The 20,735-nt window shown below is 35.0% G+C and overlaps 1 protein-coding gene across 1 annotated transcript in view; it reads right to left on the bottom strand.

Moving 5' to 3' along the window:
• LOC124355377 (general transcription factor 3C polypeptide 1) overlaps positions 1-17,156 on the bottom strand; it is a 109,339-nt gene extending 92,183 nt beyond the window's left edge. Inside the window, exons 1-9 of the mRNA XM_046806495.1 lie at positions 16,806-17,156; positions 14,917-15,113; positions 14,246-14,388; positions 11,583-11,829; positions 9,353-9,592; positions 6,153-6,324; positions 4,893-5,109; positions 1,847-2,285; positions 298-410 (exon numbers count right to left, since the gene is read on the bottom strand). Coding sequence (XP_046662451.1) covers positions 298-410; positions 1,847-2,285; positions 4,893-5,109; positions 6,153-6,324; positions 9,353-9,592; positions 11,583-11,829; positions 14,246-14,388; positions 14,917-15,113; positions 16,806-16,905 — 1,868 coding nt within the window. The 5' untranslated portion in view covers positions 16,906-17,156. The remainder of the gene's footprint in view (positions 1-297; positions 411-1,846; positions 2,286-4,892; positions 5,110-6,152; positions 6,325-9,352; positions 9,593-11,582; positions 11,830-14,245; positions 14,389-14,916; positions 15,114-16,805) is intronic.
• Between the last annotated feature and the right edge of the window lie 3,579 nt (positions 17,157-20,735).

The raw sequence follows: 20,735 nt of genomic DNA, 5'->3' as shown, positions 1-20,735 counted from the left end.
TTAGATTTCCAAGGATCCGATTGTGTCACATTCCGACTCCTAATTATAAAAGTCAGTTGTTAAAACAAATTAATCAAATGATAAAAAAATTCATTTGCTTGAGAAAAACTCTGTGCATAAAAATATAATCAAATTTGATGAAAAAACCACAGTTAAAAATAATAAAATATAAGGACAACATAACAAAATTCCACACATTTAAAGTTAATGTCTATGTTTGTAACTATACTTTGCATCTGTTAACTAGCATATGAAACTATCATAGGTTAGTGAATGAAACCTATCTAGGATACTTACAGACTGTTATTGAATAATATTGCATCAGGAAATTTTATGTCTATTTCTATTTTTTCTTTAGGCATGTCTTCTCCAGCAACACCGGTTTGAGTCTTGTCCTCTGTTTTCTTAGACTGAAAATTTATTACAATAGAATATTTATTAGATAGAAAAAAACATTTTACCAACTGCATTTAAGGCTAATTAAAATTATAACGGTCTCTTTTTTCTCACTGACAGTTTCCAACATACTAGTCACATGTATTACCATTTCAAATGCACCGTCAACTTTCAATTTACTGAAGTTGTATTAATGGTACAGCACATTAACAGTTTTGGCACAGCATTTATTTCTAAATCAATTGTTTCAAAAAGAGGTTCTGCGGCTGGAAATCTCCTGTGTTGCCAAATGTTGCTACTCTGCTGTCAATTTCACTAAAGGATTTCTAAATTTGTAATTTTATTTCAGTGAGATAATTTTAATGCTTTAAATACATTCAAAAATCCATATTATAAATCAAATCAAAATCATTTATTCTTAGAAACATTAACAAAAGACACATATTAATACATTTATTGTCTTAAAAAATATATAATTAAATTAAATATTTGGTTTTTAAAGTGTAATGTGTAAAATAAATTTATATTTCTAATTTAATTATTTGAGAAATATTCTCACATGGGCTACTAAAGCCTGTGCATGTGAACGAGTCATCACAGAGTACTCAGTTGGTATTTCAAAACGTAAAAATTTTAGTATAACAAGGCAAATTAATAAATAAAAGGCAAATTATAATAAGTAAAAAAACAAAATCAATTAAAAATCCATTTTTATAGAAATTAAAAATTAAATTAAAGTGAAAATTTATTTAGATGAAGTAAGTGAATAGAAATTATCATTAAAAGGACAAATCTACCAACTGTCAGAGACCATGACCACGAACAGGTCTTTGTGCAACTCTTTGTTCACAGACGGACATAGGAAAAAACTCCGTACAAAATTCACCATATATATATATATAACTTCTACACACTCACTATATTACTTATTTCCTAATACATACTTTACGAGCAAAAATACATACAATCATACTCGTAATATACTTATCCAAACATAACCCATATGCTTACAGTGTATCTCCAACATACACACTAAACAAACACGCACTCACGTGTACATTTTTATATGCCTGATACAAAAACACTTTATTTACTTTTCCGCCTCCCATTATCTATTGTCTATAATTTGATGTAATCAATAATTCAGTACGATCTTTTCCCACCATATTTTATTTTTATGAAATTTTTATATTTCTATCCGTTTTAGTAATAAATTTACTTTAAACAAATTTGAACACTGGGATATTTATTAGTTTGGCACTGAAACTACTGCCAGGCGTCATATATTTTAACCATATTGAAAATTTTAAAATAATTGTTAGCTTTTCAATTATTTTAGGAAAATGTGATCATTATATTTTTATTACTAAATGTTGCTTAGGTATGCTTTAGTTACTTTTTACTTATATGTATATCCAAGAATCAAACATCAAAGCATTGAGTACCTTACCTCTTGTGGTTTATGTTTAATCTTTTTGCATTCCGGAGACAACCCAGACGGCCCGGCCTCAACTTCACTGTGTTTTCTCTTCTCACTTTTTGACTTGGAATCTTTTTTACTTTTTGTCATGTCTTCACTAATATCAGACTCCTTTTTCTCACCAGTTGTAGCCTCTATCAACTTGTTTGATTTTTTCTTTTGGCCTGGTGACTTTTTGGCTATCTCTTTATGGCATGCTGCACTTTCTGTAGAAAGCGAACTGGTTTTTTCTTCAGTGACCGATGGTCCTGGTCTTTCTTTATCCTCATCAACTTCCATCTGTTGGTCTGATGCTTGAGCACTGTCTTCAGGAACATGTTTTTTCTTCACTAGTTCTATCAGTTTGTCCTTTTCTTTTGTAATTTGTTTATGGAAGTCGGAACTCTGTTCAAACTTCTTCAAGGCAAACCTACACAAAGACATGCAACTGTTTACAATTCTTTCACAACCCTTGAAACATAAAGAAAATGTATACCAATCTTTGACTCAGCACCAAATTGTGTAGTCGCTCAGAAGAGAGAGTACAGTTTAGTAATAGGAAGTTATAATTTGAAGTATGTTGCAGTATAACAAATGTGTAGGTAGATGAATCAAATGGACACTAAATTAAACTAACAAGTTATGTGATTAGCCTCTCTACAGCATGAGAAACTTGTGCAATGAAATGAAGCTAACTAACAATAATTGTCAGAGTTTTTCCTATACAAAACCCACAATATAATGCACTACAGCTCTTACATAGTGTTAAACTATTGACCTACTCAGACAAGCACAAAGCGTGCATTACCATATATATACCAGATTATAGTTGGATAGTGTCAACTCATCTGCCAACATTGGATGAGATTAGGTTAATTAGATTAGGTTACGTTGGTTTGCTTAGGTTAGGTTACGTTGGTAAGGTTAGGTTAGGTGAGTACCTTTGACTTGACTATATTTTTATTAAACACTTGGCCATTCTGTTTTTTTTATATAATATATAAAATGGCCAACAGTCAATTCAGCAGAGTTCTCTAAACAGTAAACATGGTACGGAGTGGATTACGCGGTGGTGAAATCAATCATTACGTTGACGAAGATGGACTTTCTTCCTCTTCAACTGATGATGAAAATGAATTCACGGATCATGTTACAACAGAACAACTACAAGTGGAAAACACCAAACATTTTTACAGACAATCTGAGCTTAATAGATTATAATTATAATAATAAATAATAATAATTACTTAATAGTAGTATAGTACTTTATTTAAATTGGTACTAAAACCCCTGAACATTTTTAATTTCCTAGATATATGTAGTAGGGTATAAGTAGCTAGGTTAAGAACTATATTCATTTTATTTTAGTTTCATGATAATCCAAAACCTAAAACCTGCCTTTTTTCATGAAACAATTTTTGAGATTATGATAATGTACGATTACTTAACATTTAGTTTAATTTTTGTTAGAAGTCACGTTTACCTATTTTACAATAAATATTGTATGACATTTTTATTCAAAGATTCCTTATTCTGACCCTTCCTATGAATCTTCATTATTACATTACTGCAGTAATAGATACCATTAACATGACTGATGACATTGGCTTTAACATGTGGGTACAGGGGGGGGAGTCCCGATGGCCGAGCGGTCTAAGTCGTTGGACTTTGAGTCTGAGTTAATAGCGCAGGTTCAAATCCTGCCTGTGACCGTTGCACTTTTTATCAGTACAATCAACCTCGTACTGTATCGACTCTCCCCTTTATTCTGTTTCATAAGATTCCTCGCACAGGCCAGTGGCCCATGAGGATGGACAGAATAAGGCTTAAAAGGGGATCGGCCTCTCCTTAAAAAAAAAAAAAAAAAAAAAAAAAAAAAGAGGAAACATTATAAACAGCAATAAAGACAGAGTGTATACTTTTAGATTAATTAATACTCAATTAACTATTAGTTTATTTTGAATATGTACACTTCAATAGGGTAGATAAATTATATACAGTGAATCTGTAGACTGTATATGGCAATCATAAAAGAGGTATACAAAAGGTTTTGACAGGGTGAGAATTAAATCCAAACCCTTCGCACGCCACGACAACTAAACAATTTTTATCTTTAAATTCAAATCTAACTTGTATTATAGCTAAATTATAAAAGGTAAAAGCAAAAAAAGTATAAAAAAGAGCATTTGACTTAAAATTATTGTATTTATTGATAAAAATAAAAAAGAACTATTTAAAAAACTGTTTATTTCAAATAAATTTAAATTAAACTAAATACAACTCGTTGCACTATAAAAACAAGAAAAATATTTCAAACTAATCACGGCACTAATACACGATGAAGAATAATAACGAGGTACATAGTAGACATGCATTCGTGACACGCCACGGATATGTTTGGTTATGGCTCTGTAGGAGACGCAGAACTGACGAGTAGGTGGCTGGAGTTAGACAAAGGGCGCTCCCCTTCCCCTGTCACAGAATTAAAGTAAAAATATAAAATTAGAAGTATAATACTTCTTTAACAACTGCAATAAGCATGGAGCGTACACCAGGCATTTTGAAGGCCTTTTGTGAACTAAAAAAACTTTCCAAGAGACCTAATCTATAATATCGGATATAACTGAATTTGGCGTTTTGGGTAAAGTCTATCATTCTAATATCAATCAACGGCATGGGAAGGGTTAAATCTAGATAAAACTGGAAATAAGAATCAAGATGTTTTTCTATATAGGTATAGGCCTAGTTATTATTATATAAAGGTTGGTTTCAATTTTTATTAACCAGCCAAATATTGATCTAATTATTTACACTCAAGTAAATGAAGGTATTATTTTCATATATTCCATAACTTAATTAACACCATCCAGACAACCTGAACATAATGGTAATTTGTCACAATGACAAAAATTATCATTCAGTCAATACCATCCTGCTCTCAAGTGGTTTGATAACAACACATCACCATGAGTAGTTAAAGCCAAAAACACGTGTCTGAGAATCTCAACACAAAACATCTTTGCTGCAGCCTACTCACCTGGTGGTACGTTGCCTCCCCTCATCCTTCATGAACGAGGTGACTTTGTTAGACTTGCCCATGTTGCGCACGAGTACACGGGCTGCCAGCTTGGACGCACCGAGCATGTTGCCGAGTTCCACCTGCGTTAAGCCTTCCGGCCCCCGAGCCTCCATCACACGATACGCCTGTGCCATCAGATTGCGGTCCAGCAGGCGATGGCCCTCATCCAACAGACCTGTCAGTAAAGTCTAGAGTCAAACGTACTTTCAACCGATCAGGATATCTATTATAAAATCCACAATCAAATAAATTTACAACCGTCTACAAGAAATATTTAAAACATTAATTAAGCATTCTAAAGTTCAGTGTAACAGCTATTAAAGCATCCAACACCAAAATAGTCCAATGACATTTTAGGCTTTGTTGCCATATCCCTGCTGACAACCAGCTGTTCCCTGTGGTTATTAATCACGTAAAAACTCTTGAACCAATTGTACTGAAATTTTACACATACATTATTAGGGTCCCTGGTTAACATACAGTCAGTCTTACTTCGTAAATCCCTCCGGGCTACGCCCCACTGGTCTCTAAAGTTGCACTTAATTAATTTAACCAATATTTTCAATTTGTTTAAATGTATAGTCTTGAAAGCATAGAGTAAGCTTGATAGTACCAACACTTCTTATTTCATCACAGAGTAAGAAAATATCTACATAAGAAAATTAAAACTCTTAGTAGAAATATACTTTTAACTGTACATTTTAGTAAATATTAAGTATGCAGTGCTTGGTCCGTACTGTAATGCAGATAACAAAAGCCAAAGTTTTCTATCTAATCTTTTACTATACATTTGAAGACTTATAAAACCCATCTTAGTTGTCTTTTGACAGAATTAGGCTTCTGAGACCTGTGGTTTGTGTGTTTGTGTGTTTGTGTGTGTGTGTGTGTGTGTGTGTGTGTGTGTGTGTGTGTGTGTGTGTGTGTGTGTCCTTGATCAGGGAAACAAGGCTACAAAAAATACTAAGACGGTTATAAATTACACATTCTGATATATATTTTCTTGATTGTGGCCAACAACGCAAAATCAACATTGGCATCGGAAATATAATTCATTTGTTCCAGAAGTGCTCATAGACGTGCAAAGCCTACAGAATTGTATGTGAAACTGTGGGTAACTGCTAGTACTAATATTAATCTGGGTATGTATTTATTATTAAATGTGTTATTGGTATTAAAATGAATTTGGAAAACATAGAAGGTCACTTTAGTTTTACTTACCACATTTTTCATCCTCTTCGTCATCATAGATGTCATCGTATTTCTGCCATACCTCTTTGGGGTCCATATTGGAATCGACCAGATACATAACTCTGAGTATGCGTTCCTTATTGGCGCCCTTGTATCTCCATTCTGCTTCTGGTGCATCTGGATACAGCGTCCTGTACGGCACCTATTAAAATATTGGGTCTTTTAATCTTACCTGCACTGCATTAAATGGAAATCTACGTTCCCATTAACCTTTCTGCCCTCAGAAAAAACTTTTCAGTTTGGCATTTGAAATCTAATTTACCTAGCCTTCATAAATAACTTACAAAAAGTTTAATTTAAACCTAACACCTAGTTTGAATTTGCTCGGCTCAGATGCAAAGGGCACTCACAATTTTCAAGAGTCCTTCCATATTGATAACTAATTTTAAGAGCCACCTCCAAAAGGCATCAGTAATATTAACATACTCAGCAACATTTAGTGGATGGTCCTCAGAAGTAATTGCTCCACCAATGAACCGATTTCAACAATTTTCCACCAATCCTTACTAAAATTAAATTAGGCTAACTATACAATATAGGCTATATGAGACATAGTCTCAATATATAAATTTAAAGAATATGAAAATTGGCTAACATGTATTTAGTCTTAGGGTCCCATTTTAGTTTGGTTACTGCCTCATTAGATAAATTTTTAGATACAGCTATATTTAAAACCGTACATAGACAACAAAATTACCAGAGGTCCAGAAACTAATATCTAAAAGATAGTCCTTGTTTGGAATTTAAAACGACTGATACCTTATCAGCTTTGATTGAAACTTCAGATAACAGCATAATTTGTATCAAAGTCAAGAAACTGGATAGAACAGATTATGCTGCAGTATTTTTTAAAGAGGTTTGGATGAGATATCGTTTCTTGATTGGTTCTCAGTGGCTTTTAGGCATATTTTCCCCTCACTATTGTGTTGCGTAAGTTTCAGGAGTCTTTTAGGCATATTTTCCCCTCACTATTGTGTTGTGTTAGTTTCAGGAGTTTAAACGTGTACATTTTCATCTCAGATGAACAAAGACCACCAACTGCTGTGACTGACAAAATCCACTATCTACATACTATGATATTAAGGCTACCCTAGAGATAAGTTCACCAATTGTGTCCACTACCATCCATAACTACTTTGAGTCAGAAAAGATTCAGTGCCACACCCACACCAACTGAATGAAGCACAGAAAGAAACAAGTGTGAAACAAAACATTAGAACGTTAGAAAATGGTGAATAAATTTAGTAACAGTGATTCCTGATGGGAGATGAGTCTTAGATTTATAAGTATGATCCTAAAACAAAGCATAAATTAACCATTTGTCTCTTCCCTGATGACCATCTACCCACTAATGTCAAGTCCTTCTATCAGAAAGAGAATAATTATTTTTTTTTATTTAGTGGATATGTCACCTAGCTCTGTCATACTTGAACACTAACGTACTGTTGCAGCTGATTAGTACACCAACATTTGAAGAACATGATCAAGAACAGTCTTAAGGGGAATTGTGTTTCATCACGACAATGCATCATCCCACATCACATCAAACTGGAGATCTCATTCAACAGTTTCAACTGCTCGCCCAACCCCATCATGCAGTCCTGATTTGGTACCTTGTACAATTTTTCTCTTTTTGACAGAGAAAACGTTAACTTAGTAATAGCAAAACTCAATCTCTGAAGGTGTTATTACAGCTTATAAAGAAGAGCTGTGGATGCGAGAAGAAATATGCTGGCACCAGTGCTTGAAAAAGCAGATTCAGGAAGATGTGTTGTGCTGAGTGTAAGAAAATTGTTTTTTAATTTAACAGTTAAAATAAGTTTGTCTGATTCCAACTTTTCTCAAAACACTTCCTCATATTTATACACACGTGTTATAAAAGCAGCTAAATACGGAAATACCTCAATTGCAAAAATAAGAGAGTTCATCTTAAGTGAGTTTTGAATTTTAGTCCTAGTGGAGGAAGTATTTTTTTCTGCATAGATTTATCTTGAAATCAAATTAACCTATTATTGTTTGCACAAATGAATGGGTATTAATGACGCGGTACCAAACGCCGATCACGAGACGCTACTGTGATGACAACATACGTTATTAAAAATGTGTTTAAATAATAGTATGGGCTGTAATAATAAGGTGTATATACTAAAATTAAATTAAAGAATATGTATTAACACCATAAAAATATGAGCGTGATCAGCATTTTGGTACCGCGTTGGCCGTCACGAGACGGTACCGTAATGACGACATTCGTTATTAAATATTTGTTTAATCATTAGTATGGGCTCAAATTATAAAGTTTATATATTAAAATTAAACAAAATAATGTGTACTATACATATAAATATGTATTAACCCCCAGAAAAACAATGTGAATCAAAGTAGAATACAATACCCTTGTGCTTTTTACGTGTTTGCTAGGATTTATAGGAGAACACAAATATCGCATTTTACAAAAATCTACGTAAAATTGAAAAAAATTTAGATAAATTAATAAAATAAAATTTTCCAGTTAAAAAATTTACATTTCCTATAAAACTACACCAAATATCTCAGATTATAAACTGTTTTGAACTAAAAACAATTTCTTGCTTTCAAAATTTACACACAAAAATCAAACTATTCTCGAAATGAAATTTATTTTTAATATACTTCAGTGCTTAAAATTACAGTATAGTATAATATGTTTCATTAGCTAAAAAAATCTTTAGCTCAGCCAACTAAATAGCAATAAAATTGAATGTTTTGTGAGAATTTTGCTAAATTCTTGCATTTTTGGAAAATTTTATTGGATTTGTACAAGGAGGTTAGGCTTAAGAATATTGAGTGGCTAATTGGGTAACCCTTTTAATGCCGACGTGCGCCGCGAGCATACGTCCCTGTTTATTTGAAAAATACTGATGTGCACTGCAAGATCACAGTAAGAAGTTACACTAACCGTGCCGACATACGCTCCAGGAGCACGTTTGGTTTTTCTTATTGTTTATCTTGGATATTGATTATTCTGGTCCATTGTTCAGGACTCCCTCAGTTGTCATCGTCTACTTGTTTACCAGAAGAACTATTTGATTTTAGCTAGTAACAGAACAAGGCTACACTGGACTCATCTGTGACTTTAGACCTTCAAAGTTCATAATCATAATTTAATTTGAGAAGAACAAACCACTCACCAATTCTGATTTGATAAATTTCTGGAAGTTAAATGTTTTTTGCAATTTCTTCAGTGATGAGCCAAGCCCAAATTTTTGGCGGATGATGTTGTACTCCTCCATGCAATTGGGTTTGGACTTCAGGTAGAAGATCACTTTCTCAGTCATGATCAGCGCTTTTGGTCTCCTCTCCACGAAGAACCTAGGCAAATGTAGCAGCAGCCCACAAGTGTTCTGGCCACCCTGCTTTTGGTGGAACATCTGCAAAAACAGTCGGTCTTGTTTGAAACTGAGACTTTGAGCACTAATTTCACTGTAGGCACGAATCATTAAAACAACCATTAACTAGTGACAAACCAATCTCTGGCTTAGGCTTACAACAATGTCGCAGTTGTGGGGGTAGGTGCTGACATAGTAGTAATAATGCTGTGGCTCTAAACCATATATATTTCCTCAACTTATCCACCATACCAGAAGAATACTGTAGAATAGTATCCCCTACCACATGCTTTTCCTTCACGCAATGAGCAATTCACATTGCTCATAAAAGACAAAGTTGAAAAGCACACTTCTCCAAATATTTACATCTTGAATCATATTAAATTCACTAATTCTATACATTCAGCAAGAAACAGTTGCTGGTGAGAATATCTTATTCACCTTTAGTGTAACCATCCAACTGAGATATAATTAGTGTTTTAAGATATTTTACAACATATTGACTAACACAACTTTCATACCTCCAACTGAAGGTACAATTCACAACACACCTTTAAAGTTTTTTTATTACAACTGCAGTAGATCAGAAACTACTTAATCCATATCAGTAAGTATTAAGTTGATACAATTTGGTTGATTATCATCATCACACTAAAACTATTGGCTTCTTCAGAGAACCTAAACTTAAAGCTAAGAGGATTCTTCAGCTTATTTATCACAAATCAAAGAGCTGTTCCAGACTCAACATAGAAACCGACTGTTCAGCACAAACTTGTTCTAGAAAATGTGAAATAGCAACCAAATAAATAAGACACCCTTCATCTGGACATTCTAGTGCCCAAAACACATCACTTAGGCCACTAAATACTAAACAGAGACCCTTCCTCTGGATAGTCTAGTGACCAAAACACATCACATCACTTATGCCACTAACTACTAAACAGAGGCCCTTCCTCTGGACAGTCTAGTGACCAAAACACATCATTTAGGCCACTTCAACTAAACAGAGGCCCTTCCTCTGGACAGTCTAGTGACCAAAACACATCATTTAGGCCACTTCAACTAAACAGAGACCCTTCCTCTGGACAGTCTAGTGACCAAAACACATCACTTAGGTCACTAACTACTAAACAGAGACCCTTCCTCTGGACAGTCTAGTGACCAAAACACATCACTTAGGTCACTAACTACTAAACAGAGACCCTTCCTCTGGACAGTCTAGTGACCAAAACACATCACTTAGGCCACTAACTACTAAACAGTGACCCTTCCTCTGGATAGTCTAGTGACCAAAACACATCATTTAGGCCACTTCAACTAAACAGAGGCCCTTCCTCTGGACAGTCTAGTGACCAAAACACACATCACTTAGGCCACTAACTACTAAACAGTGACCCTTCCTCTGGACAGTCTAGTGACCAAAACACATCACTTAGGCCACTAACTATGTACTAAACAGAGGCCCTTCCTCTGGATAGTCTAGTGACAAAAACACATCACTTATGTCACTAACTACTAAACAGAGACCCTTCCTCTGGACAGTCTAGTGACCAAAACACATCACTTAGGCCACTAACTACTAAACAGTGACCCTTCCTCTGGATAGTCTAGTGACCAAAACACATCATTTAGGCCACTTCAACTAAACAGAGGCCCTTCCTCTGGACAGTCTAGTGACCAAAACACATCACTTAGGCCACTAACTACTAAACAGTGACCCTTCCTCTGGACAGTCTAGTGACCAAAACACATCACTTAGGCCACTAACTACTAAACAGAGGCCCTTCCTCTGGATAGTCTAGTGTCTAAAATACTGTCATCAACAAGCTGTATGAAACAGCGATTCGAGAAACAATTTTAGAGAAGAGATATCAACATGGTCCTCAATGGTCCAGAATTGTGTGTATTGACGTTATGCACAACTCAGTGACAAATTTTGTAATGACTTCAGTTCTTATGTATTGTGTGAAATTCATTTTAGTACAATGTGTATCCATATAATATAAAATGCTAGAAATTCTTTGTGATTTACCTGTTTAGTGATGAGTCGATGTTTATGCAGCACCTTCCGCAAATAGAACAGAGACTTGGCGTCCTCTGTAATCATCTGCAGACTCTCTCGGCCCTGTGTGATCTCTCCATGGTAACGACTGCGGCCCACCCGTTCCAGCACCAAGTACTGCATCGTTGTCAGCTCTAGGTTCGGGTTCACATCCGAGTTCTGGAGAGCTCTGCGGCGGGCGGTTTGCGATGCCACCATAGCCAGTTTGTGGCCCCACCTTAAAGTCAGTTAGTCTTATTTACACAGTAGTCCCTTCAATAACGTATATTGCTACTGAATCAAGCACTATATGATGTAGTATACTTATTTTACATTATACATTTGACTGCCAGTTTCAGGTTAAGAAAGTATTGAAGTAGTGTTAGAACTGAAATCCTAAGACTGACATAAGGCAATATTTAGGGCTCAGGACATCTGATCTTATCTGCTACATCTTTAGGTACCAATTAATCATTTTAGTGTAAATACAGTTAACTATCCAATAATTATGAACATCAATATTGCATATTACGTTATAACTTTTAAATGCTCATCTACAGGATACAAAATTGACACAATTTTAAAACTAAAAAAAAACATCCAATAATAAAAATAGATCTTAGGTAGATGGTAAAGTTTTAACCACTCTCATGAAATTATCTTTTATAAAAGTTATTATTTTTATTTGTGATATTTGACACTGCTCTAGCAATGGCTAGATATAAACACTTTTTCCTTTTTTAAGGGGGTTCTTTCTACGCCAATGGCATTTAATTAAGGGTACTAAACGTTTTTAAGGGAAAATGGTTCAAACCAATTTACAAATATTTATTGACCTCCTCGGAAATCGAACCCGTGTTCTCTCTAAGTTCAGAGGTTCTTGCTAGCCTCAATATAAGAGTGTGCCACCTCCTGCCTGCTTTCACTAGAGAGGCTGGTTCAGAGCTGGCCTGCCCTTCTTTCAAGGGGACCCGACTTGAGATTAGTGCCTTAAATTCTTCCTCATGGATCTCAGTAGGAGGTGGCCCCTACCCCCAACCTTACTCATCCAGAATATCCTGTCACTCCGGAAGCAGCACAAAAGTCCTTATAACACTAGGTGCAATTTATAAGCTTCTAGTCCTAAGAAAATAAAAAACAATAATGGTGGTTCTAATATGATTTAAGCCCATCTGATACACAGGCGGGTAATGGTAGCAGAGTGATTTCTTCACAGTTACTCAGCTTCACTCAGTACGAAGTTTGTAGTGTCACAGGAAGATTATTTGACTATATTTGTAATCTAAATGTACATTAAAATAGCCACTACTGTACAAGATCTCACTAACTGTAAATGTATGCTGTCATCTATTTTCTGCATTTGACACACAAAAAAGCTGTGAAAATTCATTGCGGAATACATGCGGAATTCATTATGTAACATAATTGCAAGCAAATAGTGCAGTTTGTATCAGAATGTCAGACAAATGTCCGAGCTGAAAGAAGAATTGGATAACTATCTTCTAGCCCTTCTCTGTTTGAAGTTTATTTTTCATGATGGAAGGATTGTGAATGAAACAGGATTTTTACGGACATTTACCGTCGTTCAGTGAAACAAAAAAATCAGTAACACTACGTTTCGAGATCTGCAATCAGATCTCTTCTTCAGGTAAATAACTAACCTAACACATAATTACAAACTAGACTATCTTCTAGCATAATGATGCTTGCAAACAAGGAGTTTCTCGATTGTTTTAAGTAGGAGTTGTATTATATATTCTATTCATCCTAGATTTGATACATGATGATTTCCACATGTCCTTAAAATTGCTAGGTTCAAGCTGTTTGAAAAAGACAACAAATTAAAGAAGTATGTGCAATTCATTACAAATCTCGTTATGAAACTTGAGAAGTATCTCATGTAGAAAGCAACTAAACATGTAGAAGATAAAAAACTATTTTTTACTTTAAGTAGCTCATAATAAATTAGCGAATAAATCAACTTCTTTGATCAAACAATCAGTTGTAAACTACTGTTCTGTTATTCCACTTGAACTGTGTGACTTTGTACATTAAAAATAGAATATTCTTGACAATTACAAAAATATATAATTAACTGCCAATTTCTTATCACCAGATGTAATCTAACATATGCTGTAAAGTAGCGATGTGCCGAGTCGAATACTCCTTCAAATCAAGTAACTCGTATTCTATACCTTACAAACTCGAGTTGTGACTCAAGTCAGCCTAATCGTTCTGGCACTCAAGGTCAGCCGACTCAAATTCATTCTACTTTTGTAAATTCATACCTGCACAGTTGAACATAAGTAGTCAGAACTGACTCGAAATATTACTGTATTTTTTATTCCGTTTGTTAAGAGCAATTTATTCAAGCTGGTACAAGAGATTGATCGCACTAATAGTTTGGACTCGGAGCAAGTCAGATGAGTTCAGAGCGAGTCGTCGGAGCTTGAGTTCGTTCCAATTAAGATAATAAATAGAACATGATACACAAGTCGATTCGACTCGAGTAGAAACGAATGTCACTTGAGTCAACACGAGTAGAGTATGACTCGAGTTAGCCAAGTAAAATATTCGACTCGTCACATCTCTTCTGTAAAGAGCCATGACCAGAAATAATTAGAAGGATTCAGTAAAGGTTCACATCAACTCACTTTTCACAAACATCTTTGTATGCCAACGAGCGGACTGTTTCGGTCACATCATTCCTTGTGTAGTAGGTGGCACAGGATCCCATGATCCCCTTGTCCAAATCCTCCACTTTACAATGAGGATAAATATTGACAGGCAAGTTTTCCTGTAACAATACACCACTTATCATCTTGAAATTCCCAGTATAAAAAGACTTACTAGGCTTCACCATCACTATATGACTATTCGAAATCATTACTTAAGTTCTCCAATCATTCATATTCATGAAACAAATCCCAACCACAACGAAAATAACATAATTGTTCTTCACTGCTAAAATGACAGCCAAACAGTTATTGAAGGAAATGAATTGTTTGGCAAAAATAACACGAATTTGATCCATTAAAATCTCTATTGTTAGAGAGCAATCAAGCTGTTCAAAGAGAGGAATGATCCAACTAACTACTGGTAAGTTAAATAAGGATAAATCAAAACAGACCAAGAATTTTTTGGTGTGTGAATTTACTCAGTTTGATCTGTTCACAAACATTTGTAATAAATGAGTTAATTCAGGTGATTTCCCAATTTGTTCAATATGTAAAACTAAAAGGAATGTAAGGAAAGAGGAAAAACCTAAAACTATACTACTGCATAGATTAACTTTGTTCTATTCAAAATCTTTATTTCATCTTACCGGTTCAATGATCATCCCCAGCTCTGGATCGATGTGTTCAAATCGATCATAGATAACCAGCGGTTCTCGGGGCTCGGGAAGTTCAAAGAAAGAGACAGATTTGAGCCGTTTGACCGCTTCCCAAAGAAACACTTTTGTCGTTTCATCATTGACTTTGAAAGGAAAATATGGACGATTGTTTAATCTAAGCCAGAGATCTGAAACAAAACAAAACACTGTCATTCACTGGAAATTAATTTTGATATCTCTATTGGGTATAAGATATTCTTACAGGGAGTTTTCTCTGTATTTATATATAAAAAACATTTGTTACAACGTGGACCATTATACAGCTGCTGGAAAAGTCATTTCTTTCTGTTTACACACATAAAAGAAAAAGTTAAAGGTAAAGAATGTCTTATTTCGACATTAATAAGGAAAACATATTTTATTAATCAAAGAAATACCCAATGAGATTGGACTGCTAAACTATGTATATATAAAAGGAGTTTTTTTGGAGCAGTGGCAAGCCCATAACACATGAGTGCCTCCACCTCTTTTCATGTTGTACGAGATAAGAGGTGGAGCGCCACATAGACAATGAATATGCATGACGATGTTATCAAACTGAACATAGAGAAGAATCAGCACCTACAATAAAAAGTCGAAGGCTACTGATAAAAAGGGGTAGAATACGATAAGCAGACCCAATTTTGTATATCGATTAGTACAATCATAGATACTTAATATTCATTCATCGAATACGGTACGCGTTTATAAATCATATCAACACATACATATATATATTTATATATATATATATACATAGTCATATACACATAGTCATATATATACTAATCACAATCATATTTTAAATTAAAACAACTAATATAACCTAATGCACATAGTGATTATCTCATAAATAGTAAATGAGCTCTAACGACCAAACAAACCATTAGGAATAGGAAAAACTCAAAAATAATAAAATGATAACAACTTAAAAAACATTTATAACACGAAATACGGAATATGTGTAATTTATTTATGTTTTCTCCTGGGTTGCAATGATTGACCGCTTTCGAGAAGTTGTTGAAGCATATTCTCTAAAACCGAACTTCTTTTCTGTACACATACTCATCAGAGATGATTTGCAAGTCGGTCGACTAATATGGCACTTTTTAAACTTTGTTTCACGGTCCTCCACGAGCTTTGAACTGTCTGTTATTATCTAGGCTATAAAAGAAAATATGTTTATTACATGAAAAAGTGTTTTTAGTTAATACAAGTTAGTTTTTGTTCATATATCAGTATCAGTTAGTTATATCGAAAGTATTAATTAAGTAATATCATTTGTTAATATCGATATAAAAACCGGGTCTGGCTGCAGTATAATAAAAGGCCACCACCACTATAGAATCATAGTATATCCTTAAAAACAGTAAAAAGTAACTAAATGTTAAACTGTTTTGTTTGTTTATAGATACACAACATAGTTTTTATATAATGTAACTCGAGTCAAAATTTTTGTTTCTATATTTTAGATAATCATAAATATGATTCTATTGTGGTGGTGGCCTCTTATTATACTGTGGCCCCGGGTCCACTTATCATACCCTACCCGACTGTAGTACTGGTCTATGGTAGGCTACTGATAAAAAGTGCAACAGTCACAGACACGGTTTGAATCTGAGATTTTATCCAAAGTCTGACGTCTTAGCCTGTGAGTCCACCAGCCCTCCTAATTATAATAGCTAAAAATTAATTAAACAATAATATATTCATTAGGGACAGCAAAGCATAAGTGACCAAAGCGGGATATGTGATCACTATATGTAACAATGTCTATCACAGAGGAGTGTTGCAAATACCCTACTGAATTAAATGGTTAATATTAAGCTAAGATTACTTACCATTAGGTGTAATTCCATCCAATCCTTCTAATGCAATCTCATCTAATATTCCTTTAACATAATTTGGTGTAAAACCTGGTGCTTCTGGGAATTTAAACATGGTCTATATGTTGCATATATTAAAAAAAATACTACAGAATTACATTACGTACTTTCAGTACACCAATAAGGCTAGGATTATACCAGTTTCACAATACACTGGTAAAAATAAACCATTTCACTTATTTTCAGTAATTAATCTATATATATTAATCCAATACACTGTATGATTAACCCAGACTACTAACATAATTTAGTTCAACTCAACCAGGCCTACTCCACTTCCACTACAGCTGATAAAACTAACCTAAATTCACGTTTACAGACATAAACAAACAACAAAAACACGTGTTCAGTTGAGGTCAGGCTATAGCTTAACCAATAAAGTAAACCATTCCATCATGTTTAAACCTGTATTACTGTATTATTTTTTTTTAATCTGCATTAGTGAAATATTTCCAATTCACTAGTCAAATATTCCTTAGTATATCATAGAAGTATATATAACCGTCGTATACCAATACAGATCGTACTATTGTGACGACCCCAGCATATAGTTCTAAGACCAGACCGGTAACATCGTATGCGGTCTTAATCAGCCAATTTAAAATATTAAATCATCAGTAATATATTTTATTTTTATTCAGCATAACATTTAATTGTAGTAACGAGTAATGAATATATGCAGCCAGACTTATTAGGTTAAGCAGTGCAGGTGGAGAAGATATATATTTTAATTCAGCACATGAATTGTAAGTCCAAGTCTGTCAGCAGTAAGCCTGGTAATTTTCCATACCCAGAGCAGCTGCGCAGTTACTGGGTGGTAAACAGGCAGGAATTTGCTGAGGTAGCGTCTGGAACAACGCTGCTCCCTGGAGTTCGTTGTTCTGAGTCGCAGTCGTGCCAGGGTTTTGAACGCGTCAAGCTCGCGTGAAATCGCTCTCTCGCTCTCTCTCCCGTTCTAAATTTGTAATTGTTCAACTGATTCTAAATTATGCAATAAAATTCAAATTGTTTTCGCAATAAACTAAATTGTTTTATTTGGCCAACCGAGGAGAGAATTTTTATTACAGCAACCTGGGCTAGATTCCATCACCGTGTCCGCATTAGAACCCGAGAACTTTTAAAATTAAATTACGTGTGGTCGTCACGCCACACTATCTTCAATTTCATAAAATAGTCTGGTTCTTCTTCAAAATTATGCAGAGAAAAGACAATGCCCATTGCCCACATGTATTGAGACTGGATGACACGGTTGTATCTGACACCACCACTCTGATGGGATCCTTCAGTATGGGATGGTGGGTAAGTTACAAAGATGGTCCTCTAGCTACTTACCGTCCGAAGACTTAAGGTGGTATTTACCGGGTTACCTCGGAGGAGTTTATTGCAAATTTTAAGAGTTTTCAGAGCTAATATCTTTATTTATGCTCTTTTGTATCTTGTATCAGATGATCGTGTTTTCGGAGGTCAAAGTATATTGTCTTATTCCCAGAGGACATTTCCAAAAAGATGAATAGACTTAAGGATTCCAATGTGGTCAAGGAGAAATTAACGGCCGTTCAAAAATTGTATAACATTATAGAAATAACACTATTGAATAAATCCGGTGCATGTTGCATTGTATTGAGTTTCAGCAATATTATTTCAGTCTGTGCAATGTAGATGTTGATCATGTGTGTTGTAATTTTGAGTTTCAATAAATCATTGGCGAGCTAGGATCTCCTCCTCCAGAAAACCAATCAGAATCCGTCATCATCATCATGCCCTCTCCGTTCCTGTACAGTCAGTCTCAGTTCACCACTCACCATCACTCCGGTCGCAACTCACTGTCCGCCTTTAAGTTTACAGAAAGTTGTGTCCTTAGTTTTCCTTGTGTAATAATGAAGGGTTTAAACAAAAATCAAAGTGACAGTCTAACAAGCAAGCTTGATAAATGTGATGTAAAACTATGAAATCTAACAAAAATAATAAAAAAAAGCTCAGATTAACAATATGTATGCTATAAATTTAAGAATATTACCAATAGTATAATAAATCCACTATCTAAATTTAAGTAACAATCTTGATCAACTTCTTTTTCATGGATGCCTCAGATTCATTAAAAATCAATTTCAATGGCTGCAGAAACTCCAAATTTTAACAGTCAATAAATACCGCTATTGTAGGTATATTCAGTTGAATTGTAACGTCTACGAAAAAACTCCTGGACCGAGTTCCCCGTGCATGGAGAGAGCGATGGGATTAAGGAGCACAGGACAATTAATGGAGCCATTCACCAGCCTATTGAGAAATAGCAGGTCACTAGGGTGTCGCCTTGTATGTAGTGGAGTAGTATCATGCTGATTCTTCACAAAGCCAACAGAGATATTACGGTAGGTGTAACCAAGTCGAAGGTCCAGCATCCTGACATAGTAGTTCTGGGTTTGCTGTTGAAGGTCGATATAGTTAAACTGGTAAGACAACCAGATAACTTACACATATCCAAATGGGACATACGAGGCATTTACAAGTAAGAGGAGAGCTGAAGTTTCTGGCCCATCTTAACAATCCAATCAGGCAATAGCCTGATGTGATCTATACAGTCAGTCTCAGTTCACCACTCACCATCACTAGGGTCGCAACTCACTGTCCGCCTTTAAGTTTACAGAAAGTTGTGTACTTGATTTTACAGTTTACAGAAAGATTGTAACTTGATTGATCTTGCATGTAACTTTGGAAGCAAATATGCTTCCAAAGTTACATGTAAAATCTATTCTAGAGGGCTGAGTGGGGTGTTATAATAACTATACCAAGATCCTTACTCGGTCCAACCGTTCCAAAACACGATTGTTCAAGACATAATCGTTTCTTGTTAGAGTCACGTTTGTAAGAGATTACAACACATTCGAGCACATTTAGCTCCACAATATTCTCAAGACACCAGCTAGCAATATTGGTGAGGGATTGCTGGAGATTTACCGGGCCGAGAGCAGTCGAAACATTTTCAAATACCTTCATGTCACCAGCAAAACTTAGAAACCTCTCCAATATTGTTCATGGACGAATTGGACAGAAGAGGGCCCAAGTGAGACCCTTGCGAGAACCTTAGAGCGTCTTTTCAGTTGATGGAATTCATTAATGTAGAGAAAAGTTTCCAGTCAGCTTGATTTTTTCATGAGCAGCCTTCTTTCTTAAACTAGGTGTTTAGGAACTCTTGAAAACCATTAATGGAACGACAACGTTTGTATTATCTTGATGGGTATAATTAAGTCTCTGGAGCGCCTGGAAAGTAATGTCAAGTTTAGATGTTTTTAAATGGAAGATGTACATAGGCTTCAATGAGCCTTTTCAGCTGGAGGAAAAATTATAAAAGTAATAATCCACGTTGACTGAAGAATGGAGGGCAGGATAATTAAGTCTCTGGAGCGCCTGGAAAGTAATGTCAAGTTTAGATTTTTTGAAATAAAAGATGTTCAGAGGCTTAATTGAAGGAACGGGCATATGGAGGCAAATTGAGAAGGAAAGTGCTGATTGGTATTTATTCTCACATATAAATATATCATCAGCAGTAGATAATATGTCGGAGATTGACATGGAAGATGAGGTATAGATAACATTTTCTGTGATTCGCAGTAGTGTTAATTTGGTCCAAATCGAAGGTGGTAGCCAAATTTCTAAGGTACTTGGACGAGCCATAATCCTCTGGTGTTATTCCAGCATTCGAAGCAGCATTAGCCAATTTATAGTCCTCCATCAACAGTACATCTTCGCAATAACAAGTACAAATAATGGCTTCATCAAGGAAGTCATAAAAATCTTCATATACAAAAGTTAGCTGATCTGAAGTTATTTATGTAAACTCAGCCAATTAGGAGGTGATGAGATGATCAAGTAGAGGAAACAAACACA

The sequence above is a fragment of the Homalodisca vitripennis genome, chromosome 2 (genome assembly GCF_021130785.1).
Source record: "Homalodisca vitripennis isolate AUS2020 chromosome 2, UT_GWSS_2.1, whole genome shotgun sequence".
NCBI classification, from domain to species: Eukaryota; Metazoa; Arthropoda; class Insecta; order Hemiptera; family Cicadellidae; genus Homalodisca; species Homalodisca vitripennis.
Note: the sequence above shows the minus strand (reverse complement) of the source record. Positions and strands in the feature narration are given on the sequence as shown.